Here is a 25,611-nt window from a genome sequence, read left to right as displayed (position 1 = left end):
CTCAGAACAATGTTTCTTCCTTTTGTTATTTTTTTTAATCTCAAACTGGAGTAGTTCATCAGAGAAAACTAGCTATTTAGCAAGGTAAACTGTTTTGAGAGTTTTTCACCGTGGCTGTAGCTAGAGGATGGAAACCTTCTGCATTGTGTGACTGTGAATATAACCTGGTAGATCACTGAGACCGAAATTGCTTGTTCTGCATGTCGTAGCACTTGTGATTTCAAACTGGCATGAGTAGAAGAGGGCTTGTCTCTGGATACGGAAAATCCAATCTTTCCGTTGTGTAGTTTAAGTATTGTTTTTCTTCATATAGCTAAAAAAGGTATGCCTGTCTAAGGGAGCAGTATATATTCCTTTTGAGTACAGCAGTACAACACCAGATGATGTACTGGTTTCAGGGAAGGTATGAGAATCCTTCCTCCATACGGCTTATGTTTTTTTCTTAGACAACTAGAATGCTGTACTTTGACAGCACCAGTATTTCTGCCAAGATATGCACATTGCTTAGGTTTCGGCACAACAACACCAGCGCACAAAACTATACCTTGCTAATGGAATGGAGCCAGAGGATCCCAGGTGCAAAAAATGATTTATTCTTCATATTACCGTAGATTTCGCCCATGGCATTGGCAGGATGCCACATGTGCTATGGACTGGCAATTTCAGAATGATGGTTATTTACAAAGCATCATATTCACAATTAGATGCCAGAACGGTAAGAATGGAAGAAAAGGTGATAGAGGTAACTTTTGAATGGATGAGCGAACAACCACACTTTGAGAGAGCTAGAAAACAGTCAGTACTGTTTTACGGAATTGTTTTGCAAATGGGGGAGAGGGTTGGAAGAGGCAATGTGGAATTGAGCACCATTGCTTACGGTGTGCGATTTACACTGCCTCTCCGTTTAATAATTGCTTTTTACACACATGTACTCTTCTTGTTTTTTATATCTGTGCAGCTGTGGAATCTGCAAAAAGAACCACGATCAGCACTTACTTTTGCTGTGTGATACTTGTAAACTCCATTACCATCTTGGCTGCCTGGACCCTCCACTCACAAGAATGCCAAAAAAAACTAAAAACAGCTACTGGTAAGAATCAAAGTTGTGTCTCCATTTCTGGTAATGTTGGTATATTATCCTCCATGAGATATCTAATTGTGCGCATATTTTTCCCCCTGGTTGCGTTTATTTAGAATTATTAGTGAGATGTGATTTAAGTAGGATATATCTATTACAAATCTACTCTGTCTAGCTTGCATTTTTTGGAGAATCTAGGTGCCCATAGGTACGACATGCTCAGAGCTTCAAGATGGGTGTATTTTCTTGCGGTGGTTCGGCTGTGATGTTATTTGCTTGCGCCACGAACGCCCTGGTGAAGTCATTTACTTATGTGATGACGTGTGTATCTTGGCGATTGAGAGACAGCCCTCTTGGTATAGCTTTGGAGTCTCGACAAATCAGCAAAGTATCACTTCACTTAGAGCGGCGGGCATACTTGCACACTAGCAGTATACAAGATTGTGCAGTTGTCTTTACATGGGAACCGTGTTTCATTAATGCGAAATAGAGATATTGTTACTTCTACTGATTAGTGTGGAAATTTATGCTCTAACTATTGTTAGTCAATATTTCAAAAAAGAAGTAAAGCACATTTTATTTGTAAGGGTTATAACCCTTGGCGTTACTCAGAAACGAGAGAGCTGATCAAAAGTGCTGAGACCAAATTAAAGCACAATGCTGCTTCTACTCGGCTTCACTCTAGATATATCTCCTGCAGCATCATTTTCAGCGCCCACCCCCTCTCTAAATACTAGGCAACCACCAATCACCTTTTCCACCTATGCTGACTCCCACCATCATCTTCCGCTTCCCATCACTCAACCTGCTCTACTGTCTCAACACTCGACTGCAGCATTATTTTGGTACTTTGTGCAGCACAACCTGTGTGTCTGTGTTGCTCACTTTCCTCATTTGAACCCCAGCAGAAACTTTCTGCTCATCGAGTCATATATATTTTGCAATCTGATTGTCATATATTTATCTTTTGTTTTACGTTTCATCTTGTTTGTCCAGGATCAAATAATTCTTGCTTTGAGCACCTTCACTTTTCGGAAACTGTTGTTAAAAACCTTGACAAAGGTAATAGATTTGACATTTTTATGTCAGGCTAATTACTTGTGCACATGACTTAAAAACGTCAGACCTGTTGCTTTGTTGACGCATGTATTCCTGGGAGCACAGGGGAGAGAGACCACAGGCAAAAGCATCTAATGGAAGTGTTTGGAACAGAAAATAAGCAATGCTTTCAAGGTCGAGCCTACCAGGTAGCGCAAGCTGTCTGGTTTTGAAAGACAAATTCTGAACTACATGTGCTTACCGTTCACACGTTGCTTGCCGTTTGTTGGATTCATTGTGACTCACGTGCTTGCTTGCCTACTCAATGGCATGCCTTCCTTTCTTGTGTTTGTACTTTACCTGGAGCATGCCCTTTTTAATGATACTTTTGATTGGCTGACTTGCATTCACCCACTCCTCACATTCTTGGATCTACTTTTTTTCTATTTTATTCAGCCCTCCAGGCGACTGCATGTATTTTCTAGCTCTCTCCATTATATGCTGCTCCCACCCCATCCACATACTTCCCCCATTCTGCTTTGCTCCCTATTCCTTCCTACTGGTCCTTAAAAGCAAAGCAAAAGCAATATTCTTACTGTGGGATTGTTTTATCTTGAGCATGTCACACATAACATGAAAGCACAAGCTTTGGCACACAAAGGCTTTTATGCCGCGGGGCAAGGGCCATTTAGTGTACTCAGCTGCCATCTGAGGCAAGAGCTACACTTACCATGACAACTCTTCTGGAGGCCCATACATCTCTTTCCTGAGCTATTGCAGAGAATCAAATTACTGAATCCTGTGAAAGGTAAATTAGGCCTTGGCATGCCTTTCCTTTACATTCTGACATCTCCTTATTCTTTTTTAATTCTTTGCAGCTTCCTGAGTGAAAAGTATTTGAAAAATAAACCTTTCTTTTTATAAAGATTAAAAACATTGAATTCAATGATCAGTTTTAAGTTAATGTAAGATATGTTTGCTTTTCCTTCACTAAATGTTTTTTATTTTACTTTTTTTTAAACAATACTTTAAAGACAAACATTGACAAAACCAACAGCTCGACCCTCAATTTAAAGACGAGCTATTGGCTTTGCCAATGCTCTTTACTGATTTATTCATTTTTTTAAATACTTTTTTCAGTGCTTGGTTCCCCGTGCTGATGCACTGCTTGCCATCTGATTTAGTTGTAAAATATTCCCTCTTCATGTTACTTGAGACTGAATGACACACACAGCAGCCAATAGAACAAGGATTTGCAATGCAACAGGTCTCGCATTTCGTTGAGTTAGAGCTATTAGCGTTGTAAACTCCTAACCTGATTATTCTTGACACATTAAATGGAAAACAAAAACAAAAAAGCGCGATCGTACTGTGTAAAAAACAGCACGATCGTGCTGCTAAATAAAGAGCAAAAGTAGTCCAGAAACCATACTGAAAACATGGAGCCTCGTATGTTTCCAGTAGTTGATCGGTGCGGAGGGCTAAACACCGGAAAAGGCATGACTTATGCATGCCTTTCACTAATAAAAGCAAGCGGGTTTTAAAAGACTAGCACACAAACTAATGTAAGGGACTGACGTGACATGGGCGTGGTTAGAATCGCAAAGAGAGATTACAACAGGGGACAGAGTGCTTTGCGCTCGCCTCTAAAAACAGTTAGGCTAAAGCACTCCTGGGGCTCATCCAAGATATGTTTGACAATATGGCAAGACAGTTGTTGAAAGCAAAAGAATGATGTGGTTGTAGGAAATTCACACAGGCCCTAAAATAAGCATATAATGGAATATCTTGGCGTTACTATTGCTAACACCATGGTCTCTAAACCTAATTGGAAAAATAATAAGGGCTCAGAAAATGAGTTTGCTGCGGAAGTTGCAACACAGAGCTTGTCAACAGCCATTTGACCACTACAGGGTGCAAAACAAATTTCAACAATATATATGTCAGTGGAGCCCCTGTCCTTCTGTTCCGTTTGTAACAGACAATGAGGACTAGAGCCTGAATCTTAAAGCTCGGTCAGGTCGAAGAGATTTTCCAAAAGGCTGCGCAGTGCCGCAGTGTTTGTGGTGGAAGAAGTGACAACGCACCTAGATTATTTATTTATTTATTTATTTAGGATCATACATAATACGCTAAGACAGCATGAATGTCGTAATATTGATCATGAAATTAAATAATCCCTTATTTTCTCCCACATATGTTGACATTTGACAGCTCAAGTTCATATGCTTCTATAGTTTCCCTCCACCTTTCTTCATACTTTGGCACAGACTCCCAATTTCAGTTTTTTTACATGCATAAGTCTGGCAATAGTTAACACATAGCAAACCCAATCTTCTACCCCAACTCCGAGTTGAATCATTTTAGGAGTGAGTAAGATCCTATTTGCTTACAGGCTATTTTCTGTGAGATTAAGGCCCAAAATTCCTTAAATTTGTGACAGCTAACAAACATGTAGATCTTATCAGCAGCCACAGTTAAACATCGTGGGCAACAATGAGGTGTTGTGCACCATCTTCACAGTTTTGACGGGATAATATACAGATCAAATAAAGTCTGATGTACTTGACTCTGCAGTCTAGTAAGTTTAATGATTTTGCAAAAGTGGGCAAGAATATCAACCACCTCTTGTTCTGTAATAATCTCATTTAAGATTATTGACCAGTCATCTGCCCATAATCCTTATTCATCCTTTTGATGTTGCATTAAGCATCAGGATCTATCACAGATATTAGATCGGTGAAGGCTAAAAATCATTTGATCAAAATCAGTTGGTAGTATTGTTATACTAGCTGTACTCCTATGTAAAAAGGGTTGACTATAGATATTTTAAAAAGTTTTTCATTTAATGAAAAATCCATATGGAGATCTAAAGAGGATGTGTTGATCGTCAAACAAAGATGCTAAATACCTAATCCCGGCCTGGTGCCAGGAACCAAAATACAAAGATGTAAAGTATTCAGGTAATTCAGAGTTGTCCAGTAATAAAGTCTGTGCATGCTTTCTTGGAATTTTCAGAATTATTTTTATGTCCACCCAAATTTTTGCTAGAGCTCTGGTAATTTGCAATCTGACTTTCTTGAAGAATTTCTCATTGTTAAATTTGCCTCTTATAATGCTTGGATTATTGTTAATGGATATTGCACGTAGCCAGTTTGCGGGGCTATGGTTGTATAACCGCTTGATAAAATTACCCATACTTACCTAGTAATATAGTCACCAGTCAAACAAGGCTGGTGAGAGTGGACCGCCTTATCGGGTGCCACACATGTTTGGGATGAATGAGAGTATAAAAGTAGATGTAAAGCCGCCAGTAATGCTAGGAGAATATTGCATCCATGGGCAGTGGGCAGATTAAAAATGGAAAAAAATAGCACCTTCAAGTCGCAGGCTTGTGAAGGTAGAAAGCGCCTGAGTTGGTCATGCCTGAGCTCCAACAAGCAGCGCAGACCAAGTAGGCACAGGTAAGTGCCAGATTTCCTTTTGCCCCACTCCCTTGAACAGCTGTGGACATGCAGGACGAGTTATAGAGTATGGCTCTGCAGTAGCCTCTGCCCAAACAAAGTTTTCCCCCCTGTATCAAGGAACCAACATCGGGAATACTCACGAAAAATGCTGACTGTGAATTAAGTCAGTCATCCTGCGGTCGAATCATCCTCCCCCTCTTCCGCAGAAGTAGTAATTAGCGAGAAGCAGAGCAACCAGCAGGGAGCTAGCGTTCGAGGCTCTCTTCCTCGGTTCACTTCCTCGGCTTCTCTTGTCTACCCGGTGGGCTGCCACTGTGTACTGCCAAAGCCTTTTGCTTTCAAGCACGGATCTGGAGCTCTGGTATGGGCTGTGCAGTGAAAGGGGCTTTGGATGGGCTGGTCCATAACGAGAGGTCAGCAAGGAAAAAGGAGTACAGCACTGAGTGCTGAAATGACTATCACATCGGCCTCCTGTTCTCCCAAGGACCTGGGCAAGTCCTTGCAGCCGTGGTTACTGCAGGGTCTCCTCACGTCAGTTCTTGCAGCCCCTTACCTGGAGATGCTCAGGGGAAAGATCAGAGCACCAGTTTAGAGAGAAGGAGGTGTGTCTCGTGGGAGCTACTAGGAGATACTAGCGGTATTCTTCCTGCTGGCCGATGTATTGCTTGCACAACATACCCAGATTATAAGTGAAAGTAGAGGTTATAGGGCACTGAACAGAGTAGATAGGAACAGGTTTTTATTTCTCAAGGTAGTTAAAGGCAGAGAAGGCAAAATGCCATTGCCAGAATAACATACAAGTCATGATAGAAGGCAGGCCTGGCATTTAAACATAATACCAAAACAGAGTTAAGTATACGAGAGCAATAATGTAAAATAGACCTGCTTAAGTACATCTCTTAACCATGAATGTAGAGAGCAGAACTATTGTAACCATAGCCAGGAGACTTCCCATGAGCATTGAGTCAAAAACATTGCACTTAGACCTTAGTGATCCTCAATAGCCTGTAGGTAGGTACGAAATGGCTCACAGAAGTGTTTAGGCTTGGACGCACTAGGAAGAGCCATAGTGTATGTTTCCGTTCATTCCTTGCGCAATGACATGTTTTTAAGCTACTCTTTAAATTGAGGAGTGTGATGACCTCCCCACACCATAGCATCCCAGCGTTTACTTAAGAGAATTGCAGTTGAAATGAGCTTGTGGAAATCCTTGGATTGGTGTTTAACAATCCAGCAACACAGTGCTCACCGATAGTTGAAGTCCAGCTTGAGTCATGGATTCCAAAGCCTGCAGTTGCTGCTTCCACTTGTCAGCCAAACCAGAGCAGTTCCATGCAAGATGTAAAAAGTCAGCATCCCAAATCCCACATCTTTTACAGCGAGTGTCCTGAGATTTATTGTATTTAGCTATTGTTTTCTGTCTAAGCTAAAGAGAGGAACTTATAATGTATTGAGCAAAGTCTACCATTCAGAGGGATCTCTCCAGTTTGGTGGCAGCAGTAGCGCTACATCTTACCTGTGATGTTTACACCCAGATCTTTTGCCCACTTCAGTTGAGCTCGAGGTGGTTCCATAACCAGCAGGCCAAGACCGCCGAATACAGGTGTGAGTCAAGTTTAACTGGCTGTGGGGAGGATAATAGTGACTGCACAGGCCATTCCAGGGGCTCCTTTGGAAACGTTGGATATAAGCTCTATACAGTATGATGAAGAGTACCATATGTGATACTGTCAAGGAGAGTGGACTTAGTGGCTCTTAGATATTCTTCATACTGTTTCAGTTTGTGGTTGTGACCCATACTGGTGATATGTTTGCTATGGAAATTACTCATCATGACTGAGGAGCAATCTATGTGAAGAGGGTTATAATGTTGAATAGGAATGAGAGGGGAGTTAGGTACATCAGCTCCACTCAGGGCAGCTAATCTAGACAAGGACCAGGCCTTCATTGCACTGTGTGTGTATCTGCTCTTGGTTAAATAAAGCAAGAGTAGTGTGCCTTATATATAGGCATTAGGTGTATTTGCCCCTGTTATAGCACAAGATGAGGGGCATGCTGACTATTATATATCCAAAGATTTATAAACTCTGCTATTGTAAAGAAGATTCAGTCGCTTCCAACTCAGACAAGGCTGTTTGCCCGTCCAAGCAAAATGAAACATAAGCAAGTTCAGTTGCTTAAAGAAGGACTAGTTCCAGGGGATAGTAATATTTTGAAACTTTTTTTTTTATAAACAATTTTTTATTGATGTTAAAACCACAGAGTGGCAAAGATGAACAGTGACACATGAGCAGTTAATATGAAACATATAGAGTGACTCTAGCAGAATTATCATTTTAATCAGAGTTACCCTCCCAGCCAAAGACAGAGGCAGGGGGGTTCAGCTCTCCACCCCATCCCGGAGGGACTCTTTGTACGTTCCATTATTCTGCAAAAGGATTGAGTATCAGCATGATATATGATACCTAAGTAGCATACTGGATCTGTCTGCCATTGTATTGGGAGCGACACGCAGGGCTGAGCGGTGGCCCCTGTGAGAGGAACCCAAATGGAGTTTGACCAGTTGATTTGAAAACCTGCCTGGTTGCCAGATTAGGTGATATCTTCCAAAATGGGATACAGATTCACTTCATGGTTGCGTACCAACAGAAGCCCATCCTCCGCATGCATTGAAAGTCAGATGTGGAGATACCCTAGAGTGATCCCACGTGTATAGTGAAATTCTCAAAGTAGACATGTGAGGGGTTCTACCATGAGGGTAAAAAGTAAGGGGGAATGTGGGCAACCTGTCTCGTGCCACCTACTGATCTTAAAAGCTGCAGACATTCCACCATGCACTCTGACGTGGGGGTCTGTATAGAGCAGTTGAATCCGTTGAGCTACTGCATCTTCTCAACCCCATTATAGACAGCACCTCCAATAAAAAAGGCCATTCAACAGTGATAAATACCTTAGCCACATCTAAAAACATTGCAGCAACTTTCAGACTAGGATCTAATTGATGACTAAGCAAATAGGGAACAAAGGTTGCTAGCAGTGGAGCATCCTGGAATGAAATTCGATTGATCTGGTCGAATTAGGAGGGGCATAAGGTTAAATATCCTGTTCGCTAGTATTTTCGCTAAAATCTGACTATCCACATTTAAATGAGCGATAGGGGGCGATAAGAGTCACTTTGCTCCTGAAGTTTATCCAGCTTAAGGAGGGTGATAATAAGCATCTCACACATTGTATACAGAATTATACCAGTCTCATAAGCCTCTTCATAAGTCGCAAGCTCATCTGCATATTTTTTTAAAAAAATTGTCAGGAAGGTCATCACTGGTAGAGGCTCACCCATTTTTAAGCTGCCAAATCACAGCTTTGATCTCTCATAATGTAATGGGCTGGTTCATTGTGGCACACTCTTCCGGTCCCGTCCAGGCCAAAGTCGCATGCTCTACATACTTGTGAATAGCATCATCATCAGCCTGCAGTTTGGAATTATATAGTTACCTGTAAAATGTGGCAAAAGTATTGAGAACGACATCAGGTGTGCAATGGGCCTTGCCTTCGGGTGTTTGTGTGTGAGTGACATGTACCGCGGCCCACTGAGGCCTGAGTAAGGAAGCCAGGGTGTGCCCCGATCTTTTCACTTCCTCTTATCACCAGGCCAATGCATATTTGCCCAAAAATGTAGGTTCTCTCTCACCCTCCACTTTAAGTTCCGTCAGCTTGGATTGCATATGCTTCAGTTAGGAGTCATCATGTTGGGTTTCATACCGCTGCTCTAAGTTACCCAATTCGTTCTCTAGTCTATGATGGCGAGAGCAAATGTACTTTAAGATCCTGTAACCCTTTACGATGCACTCACAATGAATGATGGCTTTCAGGGTATCCCACAAGGCGGCCATTGTAGTTAATGATCGATCCCCTGTTTAACTCTAGAAAAGTTGTATCTTCTCACATAAATCTGTGTCAGAGTTTTAGGAGATCAGCTCCTTTGATGCATCTGTTTCCAGCCACTTGGCCAGTCCAGAGTCCTCATCACAGGGGAGTGATCTGATAGGCTCCTTGGGATGTAACTGATTCCCCTTAATCAGCCTCGCACATCTTTAATGCCCCTCCAAAAATCTAAGAGTGAAGAGGAATTGTGGACTGAGGAGTGATAAGTATACTCACGTTGGGCCGTATTTAGCATCCGCCAAAGATAAAGCAACTCAAAATGTTGCACGGTCTCCAAAATGCCCTCACTGACTTTAGTGTCTCTCACCGGTCAGAGCAGTCTAAGGATGTATTCAACACCACACTGTAATCACCTCCCCAAATAATGGTATGTGGGTCTAGGCATGGGTAGTGCTTCATGCTTGTTTCAAAGAATTTGGAACAGTCTGTATTCGGGCCATATGAGTTGATTAAAGCCACATGAGTGTAGTTTCCTAGGTCTTGTAGTATCACAAATCTGCCCTCTAGATCAATACACTGTTTGTGTTGGAAGGGAATTAACTTACGAATAAGTGTTACCAGCTCCAAGGAGAAAGTGGAGTGTGAAGAGAAGAATCTATTTGGGCCCCATGTGGAGGCAAAGGGGGTTTTCTTAGAGAGAGAGGTGCTTCTCCTGCCGGCTTGTCCTTGGATTACTGAGACCTCGAACATTTTACGTGAGCAATTTTAGTTTGCTAGGATCTCTATCCTTGTACCCAACCATACTAATCTGTTAAATGCATCACCAGCCCAGTAGGAAAGAAAATACACCTTCGCCAAGTAACAAGGTAAACAAGATGAATCATTGCCTCATTTTGCTAAGCTGCCGACTTCCACCCCCACACACACTTGCACCCAACCTCCCAGTGATTACCCTAAACATAGTTTCCCACAGTAAACAGAATAACCAATAGGTAATAGATCAACAGAGTTCAGCCTACAGCGGCTAAAAGCCAGAGGCGGCCAGAGCATGGCATAACATGAATAATCATTCAAAGTAGCATGAATATACGATAAGTTTGTGATGACAGGAAGAAATGATCAATAGGTAAGCTACTGACACTAAAAGAAAACTCGTTAGTGACTATACACATTTCTCTCAACAAAATCAAAATACAGATCAATTTGGATAAACAGTAGCTCCTAGTCAAAATAGTAGTATAAAGTACACATATGGGTCTGCACACAGATAAAGTAGAAGTTCAGTCAGTCTCCTCCATTGGCGATCCAGAGTCAATCTCATATTGGGGAGACCCCGAATCACTATCTGGGTTAACTTGATGAAGAAAAGATAAGGCCTCCCCAGCGTTCGTGAAATTCTTTAGCTTGCCCTTCCAGTTAAGTTGAAGATGTGCCGGATACAGCTCAGTATAGGTAGTGCCTCTTTCTTGCATTTTCTTTTTAACTGGAAGAAATTTCTGCCAGGCAACCTGTACAGCTGCTGTATAATCAGGGTAAAAGGATAGCTTCATCCCCCCATGATGCATTTCTCTGGCTTCTCTGATTAAGCGGAGCAATAGATCTTGATCCTTATAATTGAGAAGCTTACTGATAATGGGACATGGTGGGGTGCCCGGGAGAGGTCTGGGACCCAGTGATTGATGAGCTCTTTTAACAGCAAACATTTTTATAAATTCATTGGCACCAAAAAGTGTGATAAACAGGTCCTCAATATAGTCTTATGTGCGACCCATGTTGGTGTTTTCAGAGATGTCCAAAATGCGAACATTGTTTCTCCACTGACATAGCTTCCAAATTGTCATTTTCTAAGTTGGCGAAGTTTGTCTTGCAGCTAAGTAAGTTGCTTGGACCGTTGAACTGTCATCCTTGATGTTGGAGATACACTTATCAGCAGTCGTGAGCTAAGCGCTCCCTCATGGCATCCATGCACTATGTCAGGGAGTCTATTCTGTGATTGATGGTGGTTAAGCTACACTTCATGTCCAGCATAAGGGACTTGTTGTTCCCTGGTGAGAGCGTGTCACCTTCCGCTGCAGCATCTTGGGTTGGACAATGGGATTTGTCAGGGGCATAAGACTTCACCTGTCTTTTGGAGTCAAATACCAGTAAGGATTGCCTTGCATCAGACTAGCCCATGATGAGGCAATTTGGAACGCACAGCCGCCACCAAGACTATTTACACCAAACAGATCTCTGCTCGGGCATACACTATTAAAAATACCAAACTAAGACGTGAACAAGATTGGAAATATAGGAGCAGATCTCAAGAGAAACAGGGTCCCAACCTTCACCAAAAAGCACACTCCGAAGGAGCAGGCAAAAAAAGCATTTCAATCCGAGTTGAAGAGGAGAGGGGGCAAATCCTCGACTACTGCACTACAAAGATCATTCTGAGGCCATCGGGTTCATCCAGGGGCATAGTACAGGAAGGCAGGGCAGGGAAGGAGCCACTGTGCAAATCCCATCGTCGTTGAGGATCAGGTTGGGCTTCACATGGTGTTGCAGTCATTAAAAGATGTAGGCAGGAGTTGCCTGCATATCATGGGCTCCACATACTCGTCGAAGAAGCTGCAGCAAGCTCAGAATCTCAAAATGTCTGCCGGCTGTGCTAGCCGGCCATCCCTGCTGACACACAGCGGTTCCCACCGCCTCCAAGGCCTCCCAGCTGGGACGTCCGCACCACAGAGGCATGTTAGCTGCAGTGCGCAAAGCAGGCCTGCATTCACTGTCAGTCTCGGACAATGCAGTGACTGCCACATGTGTCTTCACTTGACTGCCGACTAGACCGCAATGCGGGTGAACTTCCTCTGTCTGCGCTGCCGCTGGAGTCCATGGCGCATTCGGGCCTCCAGGTTCCCAGAGCGCTCAGCTACAGTTACTTGACTCTGACAGCAAAAAAAACAAGCATTTGCAATGCAGTGGGTCTCTCATCTGCTTGAGTTAGAGCTATTAGCGTTATAAACTCCTAACCCGACTTTTCTTGCCACTTAAATTGAAAAATGAAAGTTGAATATTTTCACATAAGGGAGCCGATTCACAGTGCCACGGCCGCCATGAGCATCAGCGTGAAGAGATACACAAAAGAAAAAGAAGTTTGCTCGCAGTTAAACTTATCGGCAAAAGTCCAATTAGCCATGTAACAGGGGCGATTGCCAAGGCGGTAACAAAACCTCTCCAAGGAGGGACAAAGGTAAACCATTTACCAATGTAATCAAAGAATTTTTGAAGGGCAAGCCCACGAACGAGTGGTAGTGATGGGCGTGAGGTGGGCATTGTTAAAAGCCCAGATACACACCAACACGTCAGAAAAGCAGCGCTTGCGCGCTGCAGTGCTCAATCTAAAAATTCTTTCAGCAGGATGGTGGCATGCCAGATGAAGAGCTCTGGCCACAGAGCTCAGGTAGCATGCTGCATTCTTGGTCTGATGCTAGTCCACAACCCCAGGTGGGAGCAGTTTGAGAGGAGGTTGTCTTGTCAGCCCAGCCCACTGGTTGGGACAGTCTGAATGACCTTACCAAATGCCACCAGCCCAGTATTTCAGATGGAAACTGATTCAGTTACATATTTGAATATTCAAAACGTCTTAATAACTTTCATCTCTTTCAAGCCAGTAAGCCGGTATATCGCTACAAACATGTCAGATAGCTGACAGTGCATCAACATTAAATTCCTATACTTCAGACTGCATATGTTGCACCAAATGCCAATACTTTATATCATTTGCATCTCATTGTAGTGCATCATTTTCCTTGCATCAAACAAGCAGTCTGGCTCGAGATAGTAAAGCATGTGGGTATGACATTCTTGTAGTTTGGGTTTGACCTCCTTGCAGGTTTTGTGGTTGTACTAAGTTTTCAGCGCAAACCTTGTTACAGTACCAGATTTGTAGGTTTCTAGCTGATAAGATTACTCTGATCATATATCTCTGATGGATACAACTTACTGTGGATTCCTCACTTTATGAATTCTCCCAATGCGCCAGCATTGGTCCGAAACTTTTCATTCCAGCTTTCCATGTCGATGAGAACATCATAATAGCAGGGCCCTGCACGCAACTCCATCTGATGTCATTGGAGCCATACAAAGTCCTTGCCGGCATGGTGACGTCAGTTCCACCCACTTTTTTACTGTGCCTTCGAGGCGAACGGGTGAATACCGACATCAAAAGCACAACATGTGAAACTCAATATATATATAAACAACTTTATATCCACAAGTTTATATATATATATATATATTCGATGGCATGTGTAGCTGCAGATACACTTGCTATGCATATGGATTCCGACATCTAGTGTTGGGCTCGGAGTGTTACAAGTTGTTTTTCTTCAAAGAAGTCTTTTAGAGTCACGGGATCGAGTGACTCCTCCTCTTCGGTTCCATTGCACATGGGCATCAACTCCATTGTTAGATTGTTTTCTTTCCACCGTCTGGTTCGGACATGTTTCCTCTCGCTTCGAGATTTTGGTTCAGAAAACCTTCTTTTCGTAGGTATTGTATCAATCGCGTTATTCATCTTCCATCGAAACAGCAGTACGGCCGGTAAACAACTTTGTTCACCCTTCGGGGCGCACGCGCCCAGCTCGGGCCTATTCGCGCCAACCGCGTGGAGAACCTCATGGATCGGACTCCATTCCGATTCTGCCCTCTGTGCCACACAAAGTACCCATACACAGACCAGCATCTGGTTTGCAACCTCTGCCTTTCTCCAGACCATCGGGAGGAAACCCTACCATGGGGTTATCAGAAAGGCGGCTGAGCTTTTAGATCTGCCTCTGCCCTCTTCAGAACTGAAGACTAATATTTTAATGGAAGTGCTGCACCCCACAACCTCACCTTCGGAACCTCTTCTTCCGTTTTATGATGCTCTGACTGAACCCATATTGGATATTTGGGAAAAGCCAATGACTACTCTGGCAGTTTCCAGGTCTATAGCCAGGTGATATAAGGTTGCTCCAGGGAGCCCAACATTTTTGGCACAGCACCCGACACCAGAAACTTGTTGGTATAGGTTTCTTGTTCTTCTAAGGCGGCTCCATGTTTGTTCCCTACAACTCCATCAGATAGGGAGTCAAAGCAGATGGAGCAAACTGCTAAAAAGACCTTCTCTTCAGGGAGTATAGCCTTGAAGCCTTTGAGTGCACCCTGTGTGCTGAGTAGATACATCTACACCTTGATGGATATGGCTAAGGATGTGGTCCCTAAGTTGCCGCAGGATGTTCAAGGACATTTTCAAGAACTTTAGCAGGATAGACAAGCGGCAGCCAAACAAGTAATCCAGACAGGCCTGGACACTGCAGACTCTGTCGCAAGAGCCATGGGGACATCAACTGCCACCAGGAGGCATGTGTGGCTTAGAGGTTCTGGCTTTTGATCAGATGTATAATCAGTCTAATGGACCTCCCTTTTGATGGTGTCAGGCTGCTTGGGGCAAAGGCAGACTCGGCCCTGGAGAGATTTAAGGATAGCAGAGCTACTGCAAAATCTTTGGGCCTTCATTCGTCATCATTATCTTATAGGCCATTCCGGAGATTCAGAGGATTTGGTCGTGGCTCTTTTTTGGGAAAGACCGCAGTTTCAAGTCCAGCAGCCTTCCAATCCCCTCTACATGTCTCATAAAGGTCATGGACATGGATCGAGAGGTGCCGCCCGACAGCCTTCCTCCTCCTCCTCCTCCTTTTCTTCCTCTTCCTCCTCCTCCTCTTCTTCCTCTTCCTCCTCCTCCTCTTCGTCCTCTGCAGGGAACCAGTCAGAGAAGCAACCCTAGTTCTCTCCCCTTCCTCCAGCATGTGTTGCCCGTCGGGGGGAAGTTGTTACATTTCCTCAAGGAATGGGAGTCAATAATATCGGGCTCATGGGTGTTGTGAGAAAAGGTTATGCCCTTCCCTTTCGGGAGTTTCCTCCTCCCTTCCCTTCCCGTTCCTTTTGTTCAGAAGAGCATCATCTGTTGCTTCAACAGGAAGTGCAGAGTCTTCTGTTAAAGGGTGCAGTGGAGTTGGTTCCAGAGCAGGAAAGGGGTCAGGGATGTTATTTAAGGTATTTCCTGATTGATAAGAAGGATAGTAGGTTGAGGCCTATCCTAGACCTCAGGATTTTGAATTGGTTCCTCAAACAGGAAAAGTTAAAAATGCTGACCCTAGCATAGGTGCTTCTTGCATTGGACAAGGAAGGCTAGATGGTCTCGATCGACTTGCAGGATGCATATTTCAACATCCCCATTCTGAAGTCGCACAGGAAGTATTTCCGGTTCGTGGTAGGGTCACAACACTACCAGTTTGCAGTGCTTCCTTTTGGTCTTACTTCCGCTCCTCAAGTCTTCACGAAGGTGATGGCAGTGGTGGCAGCACATCTCAGAAAGAAGGAAATACCAGTATTCCCTTACCTGGATGATTGGCTGATCAAAGCCATATCCCCACAGTTAGTGGTGCACCATTTGCAGGCGACAACACAGTTGTTGTTTAACCTGGGCTTTTCTTTGAAAGTACCTAATTCTCACCAGGAGCCCTCTCAGCACCTCCTGTTCATAGGGGTAGGTCTGGACACAACATTGAATCAGGCCTGTTCTCCTCTCCAAAGGATTCAGGACATACAGACGATGATTCCATTGTTCCAAAAGGGAGCGGCTATTCCAGTCCTAAAGCTCCTATGCCGGCTCGGTCTGTTCGATTCCTGCATTCTGTTGGTCACTCATGCACATTGTCACACGAGGGCTTTCCAGTAGTGCCTCCACAAGCCGTGGTTTCAATACAAAGGGGATGTTGAGGAGTTGATAAGGATCTCAAGAGACACTGCAGTGGATCTGCAATGGTTAAGTGTACAGGGCAACCTGTCTCAAGGAAGGCCGTTTTCATTTCCGCCTTTAGTGATCCTAGTCATAACAGATGCTTCCACTCTACGGTGGGGGAGCTGATCTGGGGAAGCTGGAGATCAAGAGCCTTTGGTCTCCAGTAGAACATATGTTTCACATCAATCTGATGGAGTTGCGGGCGATACGTCTGGCTCTACAGGCCTTCCTCCGGTCCGTTCACAGCCAGTCGATACAAGTCTTGACAGACAACAGTACCGCAATGTGGTATATCAACGAGCAGGGAGGAGTAGGGTCGTATTTTCTCAGCACAGAGGCTCTGCAACTCTGGTCCTGGGCTCAGGACCATTTGATTTGCTTATTGGCAAACCATTTGGTTGGAGTTCTGAATGTGCGTGCGGACAGTCTCAGTCGGCTCTTTTCAGCCAGTCATGAGTGGCATCTTCATCCGGAGGAAGTTCTTCCCATCTTCCAGCTGTGGGGAACGCCTCGGATAGACCTGTTTGCCACTCAAGAGAACACGCACTGCCCGTCTTTCTGCAGCCTCAAGTAGCTGATGCAGAGGGCATGCGTTTAAATTGAGCTGGAGCAATTGGCTTCTTTACGCGTCCCCCCCCCCACCACCTTTGATTCCTCTAGTTCTTAGGAAGATTCACCAAGACCGGGCCCAAGTCATATTAATAGCCCAAGTCACATTAATAGCCCCGGATTGGCCGAGACCTCCTTCACCTCTTGCTGCGCCCTCCGCTCGATCTTCCTCTCAGGGCAGACCTCCTCTCGCAGAAACAGGGGCAGGTTTTACACCCGACCTCCAGAGCCTGCACCATCATGCCTAGAGATTAAACGGGGCAAGCTGAGTTATTTTTCTGTCCCCCCTGAAGTGGTGGATGTTATTCTATCGACCAAGACTGTCTATGCTGGCAGATGGGCAAAGTTTGTTAGTTTGTGTGAGGGGAGACACATTGACCCTTCAAAGGCCCATTTGTCTGATGTTTTGGGGTTTTCTCTATCCTTAGGGCAACAAGGGTGCGATGTGGTGACAGTAAAAGGCTATCTCGCTGCACTGTCGCTTTCATTTGTCTTCCTGAGCAACCCTCTTTAAGTCCCCAATAGTTCTTAGATTCCTTAACGGTTTAACAAACAAGTATCCTCCCACTCCATTTGGTATGTCCCAGTGGGATTTGAATTTCGTATTGACTTTTTTGATGGGTTCACCATTTGAACCAATGCATAGTTGTCCATTGAGGCTCCTTACTTTTACTTTTTACTTTTCTTGACAGCCATCAGTTGGCTAGACGTGTGAGTGAGCTGGAAGCTCCTAATGTAAAACCCCCTTACACTACCTTCCATGCGGGTAAGGTGGTTTTGAGAACCAGGGCGGCTTTTCTGCCTAAGGTAGTTACTCTGTTCTATCTGGGGCAGACTATAACACTTCCATCTTTTTATCCTCCTGCATACCCATCCAAGGAGGAGGAAAGGGTGCATCTCCTGGATCCAAAGAGGGCTCTCAGCTTCTATATTGAAAGGACAAAGGACTTCAGAGCTACTGAGCAGCTCTTCATTGACTACGTGGGCAAAATGAAAAGCAAAGCTGTACACAAAAAAACTCTTTCAAGTTGGGTCATTCTTTGCAAAAAGATTTGTTACTTGCTGGCAAGGGAGGGATCCTCCTGAGGGCATTAGGGGTCATTCAACGAGGGCCAAGTTGGCCACTTTTGCTTTAGCCAGTTTTGTACCTGTTGTTGACATTTGCAAGGCAGCGACTTGGGCTTCCCTCCTTACTTTTGTGAAACATTATTGTTTAGACTCAGAAGTGAGGTGGGATGGCCTGTTTGCCCGTTCTGTTCTCCGGGACTTCTTGGTTTGACGAGTCAGGCACCCACCTCCAATTGTGGGACTTTTTTGGGATTCTATTCATAAGGTGAGGAATCCACATGTAGTTGTATCCTTCAGAAGAACAAGTTACTTACCTTCGGTAACACTTTTTCTGGTGGACACATTAGCTACCTGTGGATTCCTCACAGTCCCATCCGCCTCCCCTTTGCCTGTCTGCATATATATTTGTATTATACAAAATGCTTGTACATATTATTTTTATAAAGAATGTTTATTATATATATGTATGTATATACATATATATATATATATATAGAGAGAGAGAGAGAGAGAGAGAGAGAGAGAATGTCACTTACCCAGTGTACATTTGATCATGGCATGTTGTGCTGCAGATTCACATGCTATGCATATGGATTCCGACATCTAGTGTTGGGCTCGGAGTGTTACAAGTTGTTTTTCTTCGAAGAAGTCTTTGAGTCACAAGATCGAGTGACTCCTAGTCTTCGGTTCCATTGCGCAAGGGCATAGACTCCATTGTTAGATTGTTTTTCTCGCAGAGGGAAAAGGAAGGAGTGATAGAGTATACAAGTGGAAAAAATAAATGTCCATGCAAATGTAAATGTATATACATATGTACAAATGTGTTAACTTAAATGACTACAGGCTTCCAGGGAGGAGGGAGGGTGCATGTGAATCTGCAGCACAACATGCCACGAACAGATGTACACTGGGTAAGTGACATTTCCCGTTCGATGGCATGTGTAGCTGCAGATACACTTGCTATGCATAGACTACAAAGCAGTTTATCCTCCCAAAAAATAGCGGTGGCCAGCCTGTAGGAGTTGAAGTTGTTTGAAATAATGTTCTTAGAACAGCTTGTCCTACTGTGGCTTGTTGTTGTGATGATACATCTGCACAGTAGTGTTTAGTAAATGTATGAGGTGTTGACCATGTAGCTGCTTTACGTATTTCAGCCATCGGTATATTTCCTAAAAAAGCCATTATTGCACCTGTTTTTTATGTAGAATGTGCTTTGGGAGTGATTAGAAGTTGTCTTTTTGCTTTGATATAGCATGTTTGTATGCGCCTTACAATCCATCTTGCTAAACCTTGTTTTGATATAGGATTGCCTGTGTTTGGTTGTTGGAAAGCCACAAAAAGTTGTTTAGTCTTTCTAAATTGTTTAGTTCTGTCTATATAGTAAAATAGAGCTCTTTTGAGGTCTACTGTATGTAGAGCTCTTGCTGCCACAGAGTCTGGCTGTGGAAAGAAGACTGGCAGTTCCACTGTTTGATTAATATGAAATGGTGAGACTACTTTTGGTAGAAATTTTGGATTTGTTCTTAGTACAACTTTGTTTGTGTACTTGGAAGAAAGGTTCTTGAAGAGTAAAAGCTTGGATTTCACTCACTTTCTGAAAAAAGAGGTAATTGCCACTAGGAAGGCAACTTTCCATGTTAGAAATTGAATTTGGCATGGGTTCATAAGTCTTGTTAGCACTATATTTAGATTCCAAGATGGAACTAGGGGTGTTCTTGGTGGAATGATGCGTGTTAAGCCTTCCATGAAAGCTTTGATGACAGGAACTCTAAATAAAGAGTATGTTGAATATTTTGTAAATATGCAGAGATTGCAGTAAGGTGTATTTTTATTGAAGAAAATGCTAAATTTGATTTTTGTAACTGAAGTAAATAACATACAATATCTTGTATTTGTACTGTAAGAGGATCTTTATTTTTAGATTGACAGTAATAGACAAACCTTTTCCATTTGTTTGCATAGCACTGTCTAGGAGTGTGTTTTCTTGCTTGTTTAATAACTTCCATACATTCTGATTGGAGTTGTAAAAATCCAAATTCTATGACTTCAGGAGCCAAATTGCTAGATTGAGAGCATTGGGGATTGGATGTCTGATTTGACCTCTGTTTTGTGTTAACAGATCTGGTCTTCATGGGAGTGTGGAGTGTGGTACTACAGCTGGATCTAGTAATGTTGTGTACCATGGCTGTTGTTGACTAGAAATAGGAGTGGGAGAGGGGGAAAAGCGTTAGCAAATATCCCTGACCAATTGATCCATAGAGCATTGCCTTTGGATAGGGGATGTGGGTGTCTGGATGCGAAGTTTTGGCATTTTATGTTTCCGCTTGTTGCAAATAGGTCTATGTTTAGTGTTCCCCACTTTTGAAAGTACTTTTGAAGTACTTGAGGATGAATCTCCCATCCGTGAGTTTGTTGGTGAGTTCTGCTGAGGATATCTGCCAACTGATTGTCTATCCCTGGGATGTACTGTGCTAATAGATTAATTTGGTTGTGGATTGCCCATTTCCAAATTTTTGGGGCTACAAGGGACAGTTGGGATAAATGTGTCCCTCCCTGTTTGTTGAGATAATACATGGTTGTCATGTTGTCTGTCTTGATAAGAACATTCTTCTGAGTAAGAAGAGGTTGAAAGGCTTTGAGGGCAGAAACACAGCTAATAACTCCATCAGGTTTATGTGTAGCTGTTTCTGTTTGACATCCCATTGTCCTTGAATGTTGTGATTGTTTAGGTGAGCTCCCCAACCAATCATTGATGCATCTGTTGTAATTATGGTCTGAGGCACAGGATCTTGAAATGACCGCCGTTTGATTAAATTGGTGCAATTCCACCACTGAAGGGACATATATGTTTGGTGGGCTATCAGCACTAGATCTTGGAGTTGACCGTGTGCCTGTGACCATAGTTGTGCAAGGCACTGTTGTAAGGACCGCATGTTTAATCTTGCATGTGGAACAATTACAATACAAGATGCCATCATTCCTAGGATTTTCATGACAAATCTTAGTGTATTGTTGATTTGGTTGTATTTTTTTAATTCGATTTTAGAAAGCTTGTATCCTGGATACGAGAATAGCTCGTTGAGTATTTATGATCGCACCCAAATATGGTTGTACTTGTGCTGGTTGAAGGTGTGACTTTTGGTAATTTGTAGAGAAACCTAAGGTGTGTAGGGTTTCTATTACATAACGTGTATGATTTTGGCACTGTGCACGATTGGTTGATTTTTATTAGCCAATTGTCTAGATATGGAAAGACATGTATATGTTGTCGTCTTAGGTAGGCTGCTACTACTGCTTAGCACTTTGTGAATACCCTTGGAGCTGTTGTTATTCCAAAGGTAACACTTTGAACTGGTAGTGTTTTCCTTGAATGACAAACCTGAGGTTTTTCCTGTGAGCAGGATGGATGGGTATGTGGAAATACGCATCTTTGAGGTCTAAGGCTGTCATGAAATCTTGTTTTTGTAGCTTTGGGATAACATCTTGCAGAGTTATCATGTGAAAATGTTCTGCTAGGATGTAAAAATTGAGAGGCCTGATTTCTAATATTGGCCTGAGGGTGCCATCTTTTTTGGGGATTAGAAAGTATAGTGAATACACTCCTATTCCTAGCTGAGACTGTGGAACTAACTCTATTGCTTGTTTGAATAGTAGAGATTGAACCTCTTTTTGTAACAAAATTGTATGTTTTGGGGTTAACTTGTGAAACCTTGGTGGAATATTTCGAGGAGTGTTTATTAATGCTAGGCAGTAACCATTGCGGATAATTGACAGCACCCAGTTGTCTGTGGTGATATTTTGCCAATGCGTGTGGAACTGCTGTAGTCTTCCCCCCACAGGAGAGTTGTGGGGTAGAAGGGAGCGAGAGAAGTCACTATTTTGGGTGTGTTGCAGGCTGTTTAGAGGTTTGGAATTTACCTCTATTTCTAGAGTATTGCCCTCTATATGTGCCTCTAAACCTACCTCGTTGGTACTGGGTTTGGTAAGCTGGTTTTGTTTGGGAAGTTGATGCCTCTGAAGGTTGTGGCCTGAAACCCCCTCGAAATTGAGGCTTACGAAATGACCCTCTATATGGTGTAGAATAGAGTGCACCCATTGCCTGGGCTGTGTCTGAGTCTTTTCGTAGTTTTTATATTGCTGTGTCTACCTCTGGTCCAAAAAGATGTTTTTTTTATCAAATGACATGTTTAACACAGCCTGTTGTATTTCTGGTTTGAAACCAGAGGATCTCAGCCATGCATGTCTACGAATAGTGACTTCTGCCCTTCTTCTACTACCTGTTGAGCCCTTTTTTGGTGCTCTTTTGGGGGATGCTGTATGATATCCTGCACCTCGTCCCAATGGACTCTATCATAACGAGCTAGCAGTGCTTTGGAATTTGCTATTCTCCATTGGTTTGCTGCTTGGGACGCAACCCTTTTCCCTGCAGCATAAAATTTTCTGCTTTCCTTATCAGGAGGGGGTGCATCTCCTGAGGACTAAATTTGGCTCTTTTCCTGGCAGCCCTAATCACTACTGAATCAGGTGGCACCTGATGGGTGATGTAATCAGGGTCAGAAGGTGCGGGTTTGTCCTTTTTCTCTATTCTAGGTGTTATAAATCTTGCTGTCACAGGCTCATTAAAAATGTGGTCTTCGTGCTTTACCATGCCTGGTAGCATTGGGAGGCATTGGTACCTAGAATGAGTTGAGGATAATGTATTGAATAAAAAGTCTTCTACTAGTGGTTCTGTGTGCATTGTAACCCCATGAAATGCTGCAGCCCTATCTACCACCTGATTATGTACTGTAGTATCTTCAGGTGGAGATGGTTTGGAGAGGTAGCTGTCTGGGTTGTTGCTTGGGATGGGATCAATGTCCTAAAGTTCCCATGGATCAACAGTGTATTGTTGTGAGTCAAAAGAATGTGTTGGAGAGTGCATTGGTGTAGGGCTTATTTGAGGAGAGGTAGGTAGGTGTGGAGAATGAGGAGGAGAAATGGCAGTTTTCTTTTTGTTTTTAGAAGAGGTGCTGTGATGGCCCTTCCTGTTTCTTTATGGATGTGTATCCTGGACTGTCTATCATCCATAATTTGAAGGATTGGTTCAATTTCGACTCTTCCTCAGAGGTTTTATGGCTTTCTTTCAGTCTTTTGGAAAGTCCTTGTTCCTCTCTAATCCTGTATTTTTCGGCTCCGAAATGTGATGTTTTTTCGGGATCGAAAATGATGAGGTAGGTCTCGGCTCCGAAACAGTTTTTCTTATTTTCGACTCCAACATTTTTTGTCTACTGGAGTCTGAAATGGAGCTTTTTGTCGACTCTGATGATTTCGGAGGGGTGGCCTGTCTTTTTTCGGGCCCAGCCATTGCCTTCCGGCAGTGGCGTACCCAAGGCCTTTTGTTTTTTCTTTTGTGGGGTTGCAGGGGTAGACGTACTCACATGCTGGCCGGCTGTTACTGGTCTGTCTTCCTCGGGTCCCTGCTCTGACTCTGTATCTTGGACCGAGACTGCTGTCTGCAGTAGTTCTTCTTCTGTTACGTCGAAATGTTCTCCGCTCTTCTACGCCATTTCCAGCCTTCTTGCTCTTCCATCTCTTAGAGTATTTTTTGATCGGAACTACATCTCCACGCGACAAAAGATCCTATTCAGGGGAAGTGTCCAGTCCACTAGCCGCACTGAGTCCCTGGAACTCATCAGAAGGTACAGGAATCTCCCCTTCTTCTAGGCATTGCTCTTGTTGCTCCTCTAGATACTGCTGTTCTTCTAGCAGCCGTAAAGCTTCCCTCCTTGATCTGTCTTGACTCCAAACATGGTGTCGACAAGGAGTTCACTGACGTCAACGGTGCCTGCAAAGGCGAAGTTGGAAGAGAAGCAGGATCCACACTCTGCGCCGGAGCAGACTGAGCTGACTCGGCTTGAGGTCTGTCTGACATCGCTAACGGCACCGCTGGCGCCGGCATCTGGTGAGGAATCCAGATGCAGCTACTGTATCACCAGAAAAAGTGGGTTGATGATGTATAATTATCGAGGGTGACAGTGTTTCTAAGGGGCTGCCATTAAGAGTCATACGAGCTCTGTCCACTTGGAGATTTCGGAGACACTCCTGGTCAATGAATAGTGATGGGATGAAGGTTCTGGAAAGTGTCAAAGGGGTTACTCTGTAGCCCCATTAGCAGCCTCAGCAAGTGAATCTTTTCATTTGCAGCTTATCTTCCAAGTCCAAGATTTTTACCCTATTTTACGAGAGGAGTCCTCTCACCGATGTGTCCATCATGGTCGCCTGACCTTCCTTACAGTTTTTATTGTCTCTGCCTGGTATTCTGAATGGTGCAGTTTGTCCATGTTTTGTCTAAGTAGAGACCCCAAGATTTTAGGAAGGGCATCTCTGCTTTGGACTGGACTCAATCTGCTCCTGGTACCAAATTTGTTCACACATACTACTACATCAAAGTGGTGTGATGTTACGAAAGCAAAACTCTTTTCAAGCATGAAGTCAAAGTTGGCCACAACAAAACCCTACTTTATGCTCCTAAATGGAGGTATTTGCGAATTGAGGTTTACCCTCAATTAATGGGTTCTCTTGTGAATTGGTGGTATGTTCTTAGTGATTGCTCCTAGGGTGAGCTGCCAATTTTAATCCAGACAGTTTTTCTAAGCAGCTCAGTTATTTTTGTTGATCAAGCAAATAAATATGGATTTCTTTTAACCTAGAGCTTTTGTCTGGATGAATGTTGATGGAAACTTTGACCCAGGATAGTTTGAGTCATAGGTGCATACCCTCTGTTTACTATGTGCTTATTTATGGGAACTTATACCGAGGGTAAACTGAGGAGAATATGCTGCAGTGTGGCTAAAAAAAGAATGTCTGAAACAAGTTGGCTGAAGAGTGTATATCTTAAATGCATGTACGAATACCATTTGGGTTCCAGATTTTATGCTCTTACCAATCTGTATGGAGCACTTCAAGTGAAGTGCCAGAGAGAGGATAGTGACTTCCTTTCTTCATGGAATAGTTTATCCAGAGCATGGTTTGTTGACTTTCAAGCGCAGTGGAATACTGTGAGCCCCCTGGCCCAGCGTAGTTCACAGGCATTTCTCAAAAGTAAGAAGACTGAAGTTTGGTTGCTCAAGTGTTGCGTGTCACATCTTCCACTGGATGCAACCAAAGATGAAAAGACAACAATATAATCTGAAGAGTTCAGAATACTACTTTTGAGCTACACCATGACTTGGGATTTTTGTTTATTTTGTTTTGTCGCTTCTTGGAATGCCATTTGTTGAGATTCATCAGGTGTTTCCTTTAATTTAATCATATAACCTTTAAAACTTATGCTTGCCTGTAAGCGAAAGTAATGCACTTTGAAAGCTTTTCATTTGTCTGTGAATGTATGATGCATGGTGTTCTGTGATTGTTCTACCTTTTAACCAAATTGAATTAAAACTTGTAAAAGCATTGCTTTTAAGAAGATACCATCTACTTCCCAAAGGCATTTAGGTAAGGTAGGTCAGGTTGCTGCTAATGTTTTTATTTTGATGTGCCATCTTGCCTTTGCAGTGATTTTCATGCTTCATCTACGCTTCTGATCACACTCTTTCCTTTTACTATTAATTAGCCCAAGTGTTTTCTGTAAGATAAGAGTATATCTGTGGGATTGAGTGGTATTG

General features: G+C 43.3%; 1 protein-coding gene across 7 annotated transcripts in view; it reads left to right on the top strand.

Annotated features, from left to right (window-relative positions):
- Positions 1-25,611, top strand: part of PHF14 (PHD finger protein 14) — a 791,087-nt gene that overhangs the window by 173,173 nt on the left and 592,303 nt on the right. For all 7 annotated transcript variants that reach the window (XM_069211832.1, XM_069211834.1, XM_069211833.1 and 4 more), the window contains exon 13: positions 959-1,090. In XM_069211832.1, coding sequence (XP_069067933.1) covers positions 959-1,090 — 132 coding nt within the window. The remainder of the gene's footprint in view (positions 1-958; positions 1,091-25,611) is intronic.

This window comes from Pleurodeles waltl, chromosome 10 (assembly GCF_031143425.1).
Source record: "Pleurodeles waltl isolate 20211129_DDA chromosome 10, aPleWal1.hap1.20221129, whole genome shotgun sequence".
NCBI lineage: Eukaryota > Metazoa > Chordata > Amphibia > Caudata > Salamandridae > Pleurodeles > Pleurodeles waltl.
The sequence above is the reverse complement of the archived record's forward strand: the minus strand, read 5'-3'. Positions and strand labels throughout refer to the sequence as shown.